This window comes from Emys orbicularis, chromosome 8 (assembly GCF_028017835.1).
Source record: "Emys orbicularis isolate rEmyOrb1 chromosome 8, rEmyOrb1.hap1, whole genome shotgun sequence".
Taxonomy (NCBI): domain Eukaryota; kingdom Metazoa; phylum Chordata; order Testudines; family Emydidae; genus Emys; species Emys orbicularis.
In genome coordinates this window covers 58,739,028-58,756,194 of record NC_088690.1, presented here as the reverse complement: position 1 = coordinate 58,756,194, position 17,167 = coordinate 58,739,028, and the positions used below count along the sequence as shown (strand labels likewise).

General features: G+C 41.1%; 1 protein-coding gene across 1 annotated transcript in view; it reads left to right on the top strand.

Annotated features, from left to right (window-relative positions):
- CEP350 (centrosomal protein 350) overlaps positions 1-17,167 on the top strand; it is a 134,953-nt gene that overhangs the window by 85,000 nt on the left and 32,786 nt on the right. The window contains exons 27-28 of the mRNA XM_065409685.1: positions 14,217-14,416; positions 16,686-16,897. Coding sequence (XP_065265757.1) covers positions 14,217-14,416; positions 16,686-16,897 — 412 coding nt within the window. The remainder of the gene's footprint in view (positions 1-14,216; positions 14,417-16,685; positions 16,898-17,167) is intronic.

Below are 17,167 nucleotides of genomic sequence, written 5' to 3'. Positions count from 1 at the left end.
GACACTGCCAAGGCTGCTCCCTTTTACTACAGCAGCACTTAAGTTTAAATGACCATGCCATTAATTTATATGAGGAGTTGAAATGGAGTTGAGTTCAGTAGAGTACAACTTGGGAAAGTGTCCCCTGCAGTTCAGTTCAGATAGATCTTTAAGACTACTAAGTTACAGTTGCTGTGTCCTCTGTTTGGGCATCTCACTTTATCCCTTTCACTTTTTAAAGGGGAAATTTATGTAATAATGCTCTGATGTTACAGTACATCTTTGCCCTGCATTCTAACCGAAATCTCCTGGCACACTAGTTGACTTCAAATTCTGATTTGCAGATCACTGGCTAGCTGATCATATGGTCCTGGTTCTCCTTGTTTTTAACTGCTAAATTGCATTAAAAATCATCTAAAGATAAATTACTTTTCACTTAAGCAATTGCTGTAGATGGCATGAGGTGGTGTTTGACCATGAATGGGAAGGGGAGATGGTCTGAATGGTCATGTAGGAAACAGCAGGCATTCCATGAGATAATCCTGCTGTTAATATGTGGTCCATACACTGAGAAAAATTGAGAACATGTGAGCCACAGGCACTTATTGGAAAGCAGAATACAGTCTAAAAGGTGGGGGTATTTAAATTCAGTTTCCTATTTTATTTTATTTTATTTTATAAATGGCTTTTACAGTATGCATGCTTAAAGGAGATACAACCTAATTGGAGGGCACTAGATGCAGTACAATGAATAAAGAGATTCTGTCGGATCCAGAACTTCCTTCAGGGAATTTTGGATGGTATAAATTTCACAGTGAAATAACCCTTATTCCCTAAAGATTGGTATTAGCTATGGCTCTACATTCCTGGTGTACAAGGTAATGATGGAGCAAATTCATTGCTTCATGGTTAGTAAAATTTTTCCTTGACGCATGCCCTTTGTGTAATGCCTGTATAGTATATATGTTAAAGGAGATAAATGTTGCAGAACCACTAGTTCCTTTTCTTATTTCATTGGTTAAGTATCACATTTTCAAGTCAGAAATGTTTAGGCCATCAAAGACTGCAACTTGAAGGGCACGTGAAAGATAATTTCATCAGAGCTTGTAGACAAACTCAAGCTGATCTGAACAGATGAGATATTTGTAAAATACAAGTATGGAATTCGTCTTCACTGAAAATCTGCAGAAGCAATTCAATATGGGAGTTTCTTGTTCTGCTTTAAAAGTCCCACATAAGTCTAAAAGAATTTAACTATTATGATTCCATGTGTCCACTAATCTTGGATATTAAACTACTACCTTGAAGTTACCATATAAAAAATATGTGGCCATAACTGTCTTCAGCTCTTCTCTTTTGACCTTTAACTATGGGTCACCACTATTAATAGACTTAAAATAATTGCTGTAAATAGTTTTAAACTTGTTACTAGTTAAGGTAATTATAGTTTAGTCCATATTATGCAGATTTTCTGCTGTTTTTTCTCTTTTTGTCTCTAGTATCCCGATGATGGGTCCAGAGAAAAGGTCATGAATCAAATGTTACACATCTTGTAATGACAAGATATCTATGACTTATTAGCATATTGGATACTTGAAAATGCCTGGGGAAGGGCATAAGTCGTCCCAATGTTAGATTCTCAGTAACTATGGTAATGAAAGCTCAGATAGTAATGGGGCCCATATAATAGGAAAAAACATGACAGAAGGTCAATCTGATTTCACAGTCTTTATCCACTTTGGGTCTAAAACAGGGGTGGGCAAACTACAGCCCAGGGGCCGCATCCAGCCCTCCAGACATTTTAATCTGGCCCTCGAGCTCCAGCCAAGGAACAGGGTCGGGGGTTGCCCTACTCCGCACGGCTCTGAGAAGCAGTGGCATGTCCCCCCTCTGGCTCCTACGCATAGGGGCAGCCAAGGGGCTCTGCATGCTGACGGTGACCCTGCCCCAAGCGCCGCCCCCGCAGCTCCCATTGGCCAGGAACCGTGGCCAATGGGAGCTGCAGGGGCGGCGCCTGCAGACAGGGCAGAGTGCAGAGCCGCCTGGCCACGCTTCCTCATAGCAGCCGGGGGGGGGGGGCATGTTGCTGCTTCTTGGAGCTGCTTGAGGTAAGCGCCGCCCGGAGCCTGCACCCCTGACCCTCTCCTGCACCCTAACCCCCTGCCCCAGCGCTGATCCCCCTCCCACCCTCTGAACCCCTTGGTCCCAGCCTGGAGCACCTCCATGCACCCCCAACCCCTCATTTCCAGCCCCACCCCAGAGCCCTCACCCCCAGCCAGAGTCCTCCCCCTCCCCCCCCAGCCAGGAGCCCCCTCCCGCACCCTGAACTCCTCATTTCTGGCCCCACCCCAGAGCCCACACCCCCAGCTGGAGCCCTCACCCCCTCCCACACCCCAACCCCCAATTTTGTGAGCATTCATGGCCTGCCATACAGTTTCCATACCCAGATGTGGCCCTCAGGCCAAAAAGTTTGCCCACCCCGGTCTAAAAGGAAGTCTTCTGACCCAGACTCCACTGATTAGTTTTGAGTGCCCTGAGACTTCAGTTCTCTTCTTTAAAGAAGAAACAGCATTCAGGACAACTGAGACACTGACTATGAAGTCTTAAGGATCTGTGCCTCCCACGTTAGTCATGCTGAACCAAGACCATCTTTATACAAGAATGGTTGAGATTGAAATATGCCCTAACATAGACAAATCCTTTTAGAATGGGGGGGGGCATCCTTTTTAGGGGCAATAATGGATTCCAGAGTTCTCCAAAAAAAAAAGGGGGGGTTTCTCCTGAATCTACTTTCTCCTCAGAACAAAAGAAGGTCTTTGAGTCTTCAAGGTTAAGAATCAGACAGATTGATCAGAAGAATAAAATTTCCAGTGGCGACAGATGCCATAATTCAGAATTGGTTCACAGTTCTTGAATTTTGAAATTGTACTTACATACCTTGATAACACAGTAGCTCTATATGAAGTATCATAGGTGACTGATACACTTTTTAATTGAAGTATTTTTATGCCAATATTTTTTTTGGTAATATTTAATTTTCATCTTGTATTGTACTAGACATCTCTCTTCTTTCTCCAGGAGTGTAGATCATTAAATAATGCTTATCTTTACAGAAAAAGACTGGCAGATAACTACCCCCATTGCAATCTTATAAAATTGTTATAAAATCTTCAGCCTTGGCACACAGTACGTTCCACCTTTAAGATGATAGGAAAAGGCCTAATGATATTTTAGGTGCCAGTCAAAACAATTGCCCTAGTTCAGTAGAATTTTCAAGACTGGCTAGCAGAATAGTTGCCCTCCTTTATCGCTGCTCTGAGCAGTAAGAATGGAAATTTTGCCTTTGTGTGGTTTAATGTATCGTTCCAATGTTATCTCATTACTACTTATGTTGTGGATTATGTATGTGTTTGGTAGAAGTTTAGGGCGGAGTAGCACTTTCTTTAAACTTAAATTAAACTTTTATTTTTGCCAAATAATGCAAAATGGATTATTTTTTTACATAATTAATATTTTGCTACATGGCTCTGAAACTGTATGTTTGTTCATAAAAACCAGCATTGCAGACTGCAGTGTTCTCCCGAGGATGTAGCAAGGAATACTGTTAAATCAAAGCAGTACAGCAAGACAGTATTGGCAGAATTTTTGCGGGTGGGAAAGGGAAAGCCATCCCTTGAAAGAGAACTAATATTGAATTAGTCTAATTGCATAAGGTGCAGGAAAGAAACTGAATGATAAGAATTAACTAAAAGCAAACTGGGGAGGAAGAGGACTTTAAAAGCCTGCTATACTTCAGACTGTAAAAGAATGCTGGACTTGCTGTACTCTGTGGCAAAGGAGAGATTCTTCTCACTTCTGTGACAGCTTCAATACCTATCTTCTGCTAAGAAGGGAAGAGAAAAAGAGTTCTGTCTTAATCCTTGTGGTATGCATGTGAACAGGAGCATGCTCTGTCAAAGAGAATTAACACTTTTTTTCCCCTTGTGTCCTTTGCATATGCAGCTTCAACAATAATCATCCATGCACCATAGGAAATAGAGGAACTAACCTAATCTTTTGCTTTATCTTAACATGTTTCTTACCTTGCACTATAATAGTGAGCTATCTGTAGCATGGCTTTTTCCTCTGAATAACTTGTGGGGGCAACACTATATTTTAAGTGTTATCATCCAACTAGCTTCAGGAATTTTGTAATATGGATGCAATTTTGTTGCACTCTAGTACTTTTAAGTGAAACAGGCAGTGTGTAAACCTGAAAAATGTGAGACCAAGTTAGTACTTTGCTGAGAATGAAAAATGGCAACATTTGCATTCCAGCTAGAAACAGATGTACCAGTGAACATTTCAGGCTATTTTTCTGAATCGCTTCACTATTTTTGAACCAGGTGGTGCTACTAATTAGATCAGTGGCATTTACCTTTGGAAAAATTGTCTGATTCATGTTTGAACCTACAAGTGAAAATGTGTTTAGGGATCTCAGACTAGTACCATTGTCCATATCATAAAACAAGCAAGTCCTCTACTGAGGACTGGAATAGCCGGAGATGCTAAAGACCCAGGATTGAGGTGTGTGCACAGAACTGCAAATGGAAGCTTGTACACAAGCAACAAAATTATTAACAAAATCTAGGGGGGAAATTAACCTAGATAACAATATGAAAAGAAGCTTGCATTTAATTGACAGAATCAACTGTTACATTTTATGCATAGAAGTAGTTATGTTCTGTTGCCTTTGGAGTGACAACATACAATTTTTCTGTTTAAGACGAGGTGATGTAATTCATGTAATGTTAACACATTTTTAAAATTCTTTGTTAGCTGCTCTCCTTTTCTAGTTCTTTCTGTCTTTTTGATATCTTGGTTTTAAACTCTTCCTCCTTATTTTGTAGACACTGCTCTCCTGTTCACTACTTCTTCTCTGTCTTTACGTCTCACCACTGGGCCTCTCTCAGTGTCTGTTTTCCCAACCTCCATCCCAAATTCCAGCTGTATATCTACAACCAATTGGTCAGGTAACTGCACCTTTTTCAGTGGTGTACTCTTTGATAGAGCATGCTCTGTTCATTCCTAAACAGCCAGGAGGGGAGGCTCCTCATCAGAGTAGAATTCCAACAGACTTTCCTCACTGTTTCCAAATTAATCTGCTATTGCTGAATATATTTTCCTGTGCGGTAGGTAAGAACACGAAATGGACTGCTTATTATCGAGCTGCTGCAATGGAGCAGTAATTGAAAACTTTATCTAGCTCTGGGCTTCAAGTCTGTACACCTCAGCTTCTATTTAGTTATTGCATCAGTGTTTGGAGAGAGCACCACATTTAACCTTTTAAACTGCACAAATAAGTTTTCCTTATTCAATGGTTTCTATTAACCTTTCAGAACTGATGGGTTAAAAAATACAGCATTAGCACAGTTAGCCTTTGAAAATAGTAATGGTGTGGTGTGAATGTCTTTCTCTCCCCCTCTTGCCCAGTATGTATTAGAGTTTTCATTGGATTATTTTCTGTAGAGATCCCTGCTCTATAGGATGCATGTGCGCGCCTGGTGTTACATTGGAACACTTTAGAATATAGCAAATATTGAGGTTGTATGCGTATTCTCTTGTGGTTCGGACCATTGAATCCCCTAGGTTGTAAAAGGAACTACAGTTCCCACCCATCCCTTTCTTGGGTGGGAACTGAGGGGGGGGAGGGATAGCTCAGTGGTTTGAGCATTGGCCTGCTAAACCCAGGGTTGTGAGTTCAATCCTTGAGGGGGCCATTTAGGGAACTGGGGTAAAAATCTGTCTGGGGATTGGTCCTGCTTTGAGCAGGGGGTTGGACTAGATGACCTTCTGAGGTCCCTTCCAACCCTGATATTCTATGATTCTATGATTCTTTTTTCTTACCACTGTAGATTGAAGGTCAGATCCCTTGTTCTCTCTGGGCTTCTTTGGCTTGTTCAGCTAGTGTCATCATAAATAGTTAATGTTTGTGTAGCTGTTAATTTTTATGGCAGGTTAATTGGTTCTCCATGTCATTCTTTGGATCCATGAGTTGATACAGTAGGCGTGGTTTTGTCAGCTCCTGCTCTTTTGATTCCGTTTATTTCCATTGTCATAGTGGCTGAGTCTGAAAAGAATCTGAGGTTGAAGTAATGTACATTGTATGAAGCAAAGATTTTTGTATTCAGACCAGTGTATCCAGTTCCTGGGTGAGTGATACTCCCCACAGAGGTATATGCTTTATGCAGATTTCCTCCACTTCCCCTCCCAAAATACTCAGAGTGGGAGTTCCACCTATGTATGTTGAAGAAAGTCCAACAGGCTAATCTGATTTTAGCTTAAATGTATTAATGAATAGGAGTCTGGAACATCTTCAGAGTCTAAAGATGCCTAGAAGTCCAACTCTGAGAAATCACTGGGTTCAAGAATGCCCCAAGGACAAGAGTGCTCACTAGGCTGAGATACCACTATTCCCTCTCTTGGAAGGAAGAGGAGAAGACACATGATGTTTCTCTTGGTCCTTTATAGATTCCTGAAATAAGTTATGGAGGCTTTGGCCTCTCTGAAGATCGAGCTAGGATGCAGTTTAAGGTCTGCTCCAGGGTTCTCAAACCTATCAGGCATCTATGCAAAATCCTTCTGAAATAACCATAAGAGATCCACGTGGCCTTGGACCTGTTAGCCCAACAATCTCAATCCTTTTCCCCTGAGTGGAGGAGAAAGAAGAAATAGAGAATAATCATTCAAGTAGCTGCTGCTTCCTCCTCTTCAACTGATGAGTCTGTGCATACATACCATCCTTTTATGTCTCCATTTGATGACTTCAGGAAGTTTCAGGAGTTATTGAGCAGAATGGCAGAGGAGTTGTATATTTAAATTTGGATAATTCATGGAATGTCATCTCACCACTTGTTTACTATCATTCACTCCAGCAGAACACAGCAACTATCCCCTTATTCCTTCTGAGAACCTCTAACTATCATCCACCTCTATCCCACAGATATTTAACCCTGCTGATAATCACCAAATCCCAGAACTCTTCTTGTGGCAGTTAATAAGAAAACAAAGCAAAGAAGGGTTAACCCATCATGATCAGAATGTTGGGGAAATAATTGTATTTCTCTGCTGTGCTTCAGAAGAGAATAAGGATTCATCAAGTGCTATTGGAACAGTACAATTTCTTGCCTGGGACAGACTTCTCCTATTAATGGACTGGCTTCCAGAATAGTTGAAAAAAGAAGCCAGGGTAGGTTGTGCCTGAAGATCAAAAGGAGCCAAAGCATGCCTCTCATGTGGCTTGATTCCTTAGATACAACTCACTTGGTAGTCATGGCAGTGACTTAGCAATGAATTATGTCTAAGGAGCCCAGACATTCCACAAGATGTTCTAGCAAGTAGAAATACCTTCCTTTTGAGGCCTCTCCACATATTTAATGAGAAGACAGATTATATAATGGAAGAGAGAAAGATTCTAGGTCTTCTTGAAAATTTTTGACTGGATTGATCCTCCTACAGGAAAAAGCTAACTTTACAGTATCCAGGTGCAGCAGAGCAATCATCTGAGCACTTCGAGAAACCACCATCAGAAACTGTCATTCTAGCAGAAAAAACTTTAGTTAGCAGAGATAAAGGAACTTATCTACAGCTTGGTGGTCTGTTCCAGTGGCTCCCAAAGCTTATTGGTTCATGTACCACCAATTTAAAAAAAAATGTATGAAGTGAATGGACGGAATATCAAGCTCACATACTACCCATGGTACATGAACCATATAGTTTGGCAACCCCTCATCTAGGTACGTTTTTTGAGGCAGCAAATTTAATATGCATACAAGAGCCTTAAGATAATAAATGTGGCAGGTTATTTTCCTTTCTGCTTAGGGAACCAACTTCTTTCTTTATTTTTCATGAATCATAGAGTTGGAATTACCTCAGACAGATGGGTGTTTGAGGTTGGTTTCAAAAAGATTACGCCATCTTATTCCACTCTATGCTTCTTACCAATCTTTTCTTACCAGTTACTAAAATATACTGGGAAGTAACTGTCTTATTTAATTGGAAAAAGATAGCAAATGTCACCTCTGTGGCCTACCTAAACAGACTAGGGTGGGCTGAAGGAGTTGAGCTTCATCCTGTTCCATGGGGGTCAGAGGAACTTTTTGCAATCTAGTAACCAGCTGGCTGTCCAGTTTAGCTGATCATTTATGTGATTGGCTTTAAATCTGAAGACCTTGTACCAGGAAAATTATCTCTGAATCCTGCTGTGTTCCAATCGATAATATGCTCATTGACTCTTAACACATCAGTCTGTTTTGTAGCAGCAGCAAGGTAACACTTTATTCAAAAAAACATCAAGGAGTCCGGTGGCACCTTAAAGACTAACAGATTTATTTGGGCATAAGCTTTCATGGGTGAAAAACCACTTCTTCAGATGCATGGAGTGAAAATTACAGATGCAGGCATTATATAATGACACATGAAGAGAAGGGAGTTACCCCACAAGTGGAGAACCAGTGTTGACAGGGCCAGTTCGATCAGGGTGAATGTAATCCACTCCCAATAATAGATGAGGACGTGTCAATTCCAGGAGAAGCAAAGCTGCTTTTGTAATGAGCCAGCCACTCCCAGTCCCTATTCAAGCCCAAATTAATGGTGTTAAATTTGCAAATGAATTTTAGTTCTGCTGTTTCTCTTTGAAGTCTGTTTCTGAACTTTTTTTGTTCAAGTATAGCTACTTTTAAATCTGTTATAGAATGTCCAGGAAGATTGAAGTGCTCTCCTACTGGCTTTTGTATGTTACCATTCCTGATGTCCGATTTGTGTCCATTTATTCTTTTACGTAGGGACTATCCTGTTTGGCCAATGTAATCAAAGGGACTGACAAAGGAGGTGCTGTAGTCATAATGAACAGGTCGGATTATGAACAGGAGGCTGCCAGGAAACTCTCCAACACCACATTCTACAGGCCACTATCCTCTGATCCCACTGAGGAGTACCAAAAGAAAATATACCATCTGCTCAAGAAACTCCCTGCTACAGCATGGGAACAAATCTACACGGACACCCCCCCAGAGCCCCGACCAGGGGTATTCTATCTGCTACCCAAGATCCATAAACCTGGAAATCCTGGATGCCCCATCATCTCAGGCATCAGCACTCTTACAGCAGGATTATCTGGCTATTTGGACTCTCTCCTCAGACCCTACGCTACCAGCACTCCTAGCTTTCTTCGAGACACCACCGACTTCCTGAGGAAACTACAATGCATTGGTGATCTTCCTGAAAACACTATCCTGGCCACCCTGGATGTAGAAGCTCTTTACGCCAGTATTCCACATGAGGATGGACTACAAGCTGTCAGGAACAGTATTCTTGATGCGGCTACAGCGCACCTGGTGGATGAGCTTTGTGACTTTGTCCTCACCCACAACCATTTCAGATTTGGGGACAACTTATACCTTCAAGTCAGTGGCACTGCTATGGGTACCCGCATGGCCCCACAGTATGCCAACATTTTTATGGCTGACTTAGAACAACGCTTCCTCAGCTCTCGTCCCCTAGTGCCCCTCCTCTACTTGCTACATTGATGACATCTTCATCATATGGACCCACGGGAAGGAGGTTCTTGAAGAATTCCACCTGGATTTCAATGATTTCCACACCACCATCAACCTCAGCTTGGACCAGTCAACACGAGAGATTCACTTCCTGGACACTACAGTGCTAATAAGTGATGGTCACATAAACACCACCCTATACCGGAAACCTACTGACCGCTATACTTACCTACATGCCTCCAGTTTCCATTCAGGACACATCACACGATCCATTATCTACAGCCACGCCCTAAGATACAACCAATTTTGCTCCAATCCCTCAGACAGAGACAAACACCTACAAGATCTTTATCAAGCATTCTTAAAACTACAATACCCACTTGGGGAAGTGAGGAAACAGATTGACAGAGCGAGATGGGTATCCAGAAATCACCTACTACAGGACAACCCCAACAAGGAAAATAACAGAACACCACTGGCCATCACGTACAGCCCCCAGCTAAAATCTCTCCAGCACATTATCAACGATCTACAACCTATCGTGGAAAACGATCCCTCACTCTCACAGACCTTGGGAAGCAGGCCAGTCCTCGCTTACAGACAGCCCCCCAACCTGAAGCAAATACTCACCAGCAACTACACACCACACCACAGAAACACTAACCCAGGAACCAATCCCTGTAGCAAACCTCGTTACCTACTCTGTCTCTATATCTACTCTAGCAACACCATCAGAGAACCCAACCACATCAGCCACACCATCAGAGGCTCATTCACCTGCACGTCTACTAATGTTATATATGCCATCATGTGCCAGCAATGCCCCTCTGCCATGTACATTGGCCAAACCGGACAGTCCCTACGTAAAGAATAAATGGACACAAATCGGACATCAGGAATGGTAACATACAAAAGCCAGTAGGAGAGCACTTCAATCTTCCTGGACATTCTATAACAGATTTAAAAGTAGCTATACTTGAACAAAAAAAAGTTCAGAAACAGACTTCAAAGAGAAACAGCAGAACTAAAATTCATTTGCAAATTTAACATCATTAATTTGAATAGGGACTGGGAGTGGCTGGCTCATTACAAAACCAGCTTTGCCTCTCCTGGAATTGACACCTCCTCATCTATTATTGGGAGTGGATTACATCCACCCTGATCGAATTGGCCCTGTCAACACTGGTTCTCCACTTGTGAGGTAACTCCCTTCTCTTCATGTGTCATTATATGTCTGCATCTGTAATTTTCACTCCATGCATCTGAAGAAGTGGTTTTTTACCCATGAAAGCTTATACCCAAATAAATCTTAGTCTTTAAGGTGCCACCGGACTCCTTGTTGTTTTTGTGGATACAGACTAACACGGCTACCCCCTGATACTTGACTTTATTCAAAGGCAATTGCCACAGATGCCTGTCATAGCAGTTCCCAAAGGGTCTGTTTTTATACACCTTCCCTTCTGTGCCCCTTCTAATAAAAATGATTCAGAAAATAGAGAGCCAGAGAACATAATCTTAGTGGCACCCCATTGTTTGCAGTGGTCTTGTAGCCTTATTGGTCCCAGAATATGAGAGACCACATACGTGATATAATATCTTTTATTCAACCAACTTCTGTTCTTCGTGGAAGATATAAGCTCTCGAGCTAAACAGAGCTCTACCTCAGGTCTGAGGGATGGAAACAGACTGTCTTAGCTAAATACAAGTTAAGCAGAAGGGATAAGTGTGTTGAAGGTCATCGCTTGAAATGAAGTGGGTTATTGGGGGTTAGATTGTTATGCATAAAGGGTTTGAAATGGGCAATTAAGGATAGCAAACAGTGCAGTGTTATAAATAGTTGTAATGAGTCATAAAACCAGTGTCCCTGTTAAGTGCATGGTTTTTGGTAGCTAGCAGAGTTATGAATGTAAGTTTCCAGGCTTGCCTTTTGGAGGTATTGTGCAGGTTTCCCTTGAGGACAAGTACTGAAAAATCACCTTAGGAGTGATCGCTGTGTGAAAAATGTTCCCCCCTGGATGATATGATATATTTTTGTCGTCTTCTGTCATTTTTCTATCTGAGCTCATTCAAGAGTGCAGTGATTGTCTGGTTTCACCCACTTAGTTGTTAATGAGGCATTAGATGCACTGGATAAAGTACACCACATGTGATAAACATATGTAGGACCCATGAATCTTGAGTATGTGTTGTGAGGGATATTAATCATCATAACAGTGGAGATATGTCTGGAGGTTTTGCATCTTGTTCTGGCAGGGTCTGGTGCCGCTTTGAGTTGGCGTGTACTGGTCTATGGGGCGCATGTTTCTGATGATGAGCTGGGCAAGGTTGGTGGGTTGTTTGAAGGCCAGAAGAAGGGAGTTCAGGAAGGATTTCTTTCAGGATGTAGTCCCTATCAAATATGGGTTGTAATTGTTTGATGATACCCCATAAGAGTTTCAGTGTGGGGTGGTAAGTAACAACTAGGGGTGTGCGGCCAGGGTTTTTTTCTTTTCTGTATTGAAACAGGTTCTCCCAGTGTATTTGGGTGGCCCTTTCCATGATGTGATCTACTTCTCTGGTGGAGTGTCCTTGTTTAGTGAAGGCCACTTTAAATGTGTTTAGGTGTGCATCTTGGACTTGCTCTTCGGAGCAAATTATGTGATATCTGAGTGCCTAGTAAATAACACATTATTTGGTGTGTCTGGAATGGTTGCTGGATCTGTGGAGGTAAGTGTGGTGGTCAGTGGGTTTCTTGTGTATAGTCGTTTGTAGGGTTCCATTATTTAAGCTAATCATGGTGTCCAGGAAATGGATGCTGGTATGGAAGTGTTCTAGCACCCCATTGGAAGATGAGACTCTGGTTTTCACTGCTCATACATTTACCTAACTACCTTTTGACTGTTATGACAACTGGACTTGTACTTCTGGAATCCAGTCAGCCACAAAGAACTGGGAATTTGAAACGCATCAGCCTGGCTGCTGAATGAGGCAAGACAGAGGTAGTTATCATAATGAGGTCATTGTCACCTAATTGGTCAAAGTTTCTGGGTCAAGGACCTACTTGACTAACTGGAATGGCTATGACATGCATAATTGAAAACAGGGAATAAAACGTTAAACAGTCTTGGTGAAGAAACAAATGTGGACTCCATGGTGATCCAAGTATTGTCAATTACAGTTCCCTCAAGATGCCCTATCCAGCGGTTTTGTACTAGGACTTTAAAGGTATATACATAGGCCCTAAATTCAGTTATTTGCTGCCAGGTAGAGGGATCACTTGTAGGCCAGCAACATGTATCATATCATATTTTTTCCAAAGTACTGAAGAAGCTCAGACCTCCAAAGAGGTTAATATGTCCAACATGGAGTCTCAATTTAATCTTAAAACCCCTCATTTCACATCCCTTTGAACAATTAAACTAAGTTTCTCTATACTGATTTAGTCTTAGTGTGTTTAATGATACCAATCACATCTCCATGCCAAGTATAAGAGATTCTGAGTACTTTACGTGTGAATTATAAATATGTCCCCAAGGACAAAATAATACCGAGAATCGAGGAGAAATTCATCCCCTTCAAAGGTGGTCAGTGTTCCACAGAGCCCAAGATATAGTTCTACCTTCCTTCTACCTCCATTTCACAATGCAGGAAAGAAGCTGTGGCACACCCTGGATGTCTGATGGCTTCTGAAAATATATCTTCATATAATTATTCAGAAAATCTAATTTTTATTTTGGAGCTTCCATGTAGTTAACTGAAGGAAGAAAGCATGCGAAGACCATTTCCAAGAGCAGGGATCCAGACAGACAATATTAAAAGAAGGGTTACTTATCAATACCTATAATTCTTCAAGTGGATTGTCAGTATGGAACCATATGCTCTCTTCTTATGGTTGCTTGTGTATTTGGAAAGAACTTGAGACATTTAGGATTGCAGTATCTTCTATACCAGTGAGGACAGTTGGGAGAATGTTGGAATCCTTGAAAAAGAATGCTCACGATCCCAATGGTCACTATTTTCTAGAGGGTTCTTTCTGATTTAATGCCAACAGCCTTTTTGCATGCCCAGGAGTGGGGACCACTACAGACAATCTGTTCAAATTGGTTACTGGTGAGTAACCCTTCTGTGTATAACTACAGTATTTAAAATCCTCAAAACTTATAGGTGATTAGCTCCCTCCAGGTTAGTGATCTGCTTATCATACTGTATTATAAAAGCTGGGCCTCAGAGTTATCCTAAGTGACCAGAACTTAATTATGTCTTTGTTGGCTTTCTACTTAGTGGGCCTGGTACTAGGTCAAGCTTGAAACCTCTTTGAAGGGAACAAGCATTTAAAAAATTCAAAACGGTGGGCCTCTTAGTACATTAAGAATTTGCCATCATAGTTTTTACATTAAAGACTTGCCCACTTCTTATAGAAAGGAAATGTGCGGAAAGATGTGAATTGGAAGATACCTGTTACGCTTCTGATTTTTTTCTGTGCTGTTCTACATAATTTGTCAATGAACAGCAATAAGTCCTACAGAGTAGTAACAATAAGTCACTTGCCTCCTTTTATTATATAGTTTTTTTGAGATCTATGGAACGTCACAACATTGATATTGTCTTAGAAAATTACTTCTATTTATACAAGTCTATACATTGTGATGATAGAGCATCTTGCCATTGGGTCTTTTGGCTGTGGTAGACTGTTTTCCCATTGTCTTCTGATATGTTTATCAGGTTCCTGACTAAGCGAGAACAGAAGCTGATGCAGCGGCGACAACATGCTGAAGAACTGCTGGAGTGGAAGCGCCGTCTAGATGCAGAGGAAGCAGAGATACGTCGGATGGAGAAACAAGCCTTAGCTGCTTGGGACAAAGAGAGACTCAAAACAAAAACAGCCAAGAAGGAACTGGGGGACCAGAGAGCTGAACCCAAAGGTAAAACCATGTCCTGCTCAAAGAGTGACCCAGTGCAAATAATGACTGGGGCAAAACATAGCATATCATAAACTATTAGCCTCTGGTAAGCTCATATTTTTGTATTTTCTTGATGTGTGGTGGTGATTGTTCCTCTCTGGACACAGAATTGTGTTCTGTCCTCTGCTCTTTATTATCTTCTACCTCTTATCATCTTTAACCTTAGCTACCCCTTTTACGTTGATATTCAACAGTATATCTTTAATGACTTTGTTCACCCTCACTTCTTGCATTGACCAAGTAAATGTGTTGCTTTGTTTCAACTTTCCAGAGCTAAATACCTCTGATAGAATTGCTTCTCTTATACAAGACGAGCTTTCTCAAGCGCCGCTCCATCTTCTCCTCAACTCAAAGCTTTTGGCCTCCAGTAGCCTTATCTTGGTGACATCTTTGATGCTGTACCCTTCTTTATATTCTACATGTTATATCTTGAAATACACCTGAAACCGCCTCTGCAACTTTATCCATGTGTCTCAGTGCCTCTCTTTGTCTCTGTTGTGCTAATCCAGACCTTTGTCTTTTTGCCTTAACTGCTGCAACTCTATTGGCTCCAGGTACCAGCTCTCCAAACTTTAGTATTTGTACAATGCCACTGTCCACTGCCTGTCATCTCGTGTGTACAGAGAAGCGTGGCCACATCATTCATATACTTCAGGATCCAGTTTAAATTTTATTTTTTTATTTTTAAAACACAAATACCATGGTCTTTCACCTAGCCTGCCTCACAGACATTCCCTCTTAAATCCCCTTTCCACTTCAGTACTGTTCTCTTCTATCTCCCTACCAGCCATCTTACCACCATTGCGATTCCTGCCATCAGAGGGAGCCTTCTCCTGCCTCACAATTTGTATTTCAGATCAGTGAAAAGCTGTTTATCTTCCCTGCCTTTGACTTTTATTTTCTCTTGCTATTTTATTAACTCTGCAACTATACATGACTAAAGTATTTTTGGATGCAGTTTGTATGAAAGGTTCTTCTGTATGCAAAATAAACTTGTTTCGATGCAGCTCCCAAAATGAGTCTCGTTCAGTCTTCCTATGGCAGTTTGTAGCTTCAGCATGAGGTATAGAGGGCAGGGAGTCTAAGTGAAGAAAATACTGGTATCTTCAAGGATTGTCCCAGAGGATCTTAATTTTCCTTTCTCCCCTCACCAAATAAAGCACATCTTTCGAATCTATGAGGCAGTTCAGTGTTATGGTCATTTTCACTCGTCATTGCAAACTCCCACTTGAACGTCACACAGCTGTATGACAATTAAAAAAGAATGGTGAAATATAAAGTTTTAGTGAACAAAAACTCCAATGTGTTGAATGTAAAAAGTAAATGTATTTGTATTCCCTCCACTAATTTTATCTACCTACCAGGGTTGGAGCACAGTCAGCCTGGAGAATGGACTAAGGTGATTCCTTTCCCCAGCCTCTGCCCCAATATTGAGTAATTTTCTAAGGCTTTTTTCAATAGTACTCTATATCCTATAAAAGTTAGAAAACAGGAATTTTATAACTCAGTCCTGATTTCTGGATTCTGTCTGTCATCTGCCAAGAGTTGATGAAATCATAATATCTAAAATAGTGCAAGAAGCATTTTCCCACTGTTTCCCCTGTTTTAGGTTTGTCCACAACTGTTTCAGGGGAAGCATAGAATTTTGAACTCAGGATTTGGTTTTCAACCAATCACAGCTAACCATGCAATATTGTTGAGGGGTGAGGAATTATTTCCATAGGCAGATTCCATGCTCCAGCATTGGTCTCTGGCAGTTGATTTCACTACCTCCGTGACTGCTGAGGGTTGTAATTGAATAGTTTGGGGGATGTTGGAAGATGTTCAAGAACCACAGAGTTTGGAAAATGTTAATTTAGAATATGCTGAAATCCCTTTGTTTTAGGCATCCAGCAGCCACTACTAACATTTGGCATTTTGTTTTATTGAAATTCCTTAATTAAATATCTCCTTGTTAAACAATTCAATACCATATAATGTGAAGTAACACTATGCAATCAGAATGGTGTAAACTTGAAAGCTTGTCTTTCACCAACAGAAATTGCTGCAAATATTACCTCACCCTCCTTGTTTCTTTACTGTACAATCTGGCATTTAAACACAGCTTGTGACTGATTTTGTTTGATCAAATGCAGTAATCAAAACTACCTTAGATGCATGTAAATAGTGCAAGTTCTTGCTTGGCTGACTATACTGTGTGCTCTCTTTTACCTCCACTATCTCATTTCAGAAACAGCCAGTGAAGAGGAGTCTCCATTGCTTTCCTATACTCGTGTAAACAGTGAAAGCTCTGTCCCAGAAGAACTAGGCAGTCCAGCTGGTGAACCTGTCCAATCAGAGGCTGTGGACCAAGGGAAGCCAGTAAGCCCAGATCGTAGTACACTTACTGAAGAAATGGTTTACTCACAGGATCTAGAGTCTGCTACCTCTCCAGGCAAGGTTGTGAGTGAACTTTATCCTTTACACTTACATGTTCTAGTACTAGTAAAGAACCATCAGAAGAGAAGTAGAAAATAAACTTTCTAGTAGCCATTTAAAGCTTTCTACACAGAGATTAAACTGTTTTCGTAGCTGTAATGCTATATCTGAGGGTGTCACTAAATATTGCACTCACATACTTTCTTTAAAATCTTTAGGGGAAAAAATTGTTTGGGAATGGGGTCAGTTAAGCATTTTTAACTTGTGTGCAGACTTACAACAGATTTTGAATGT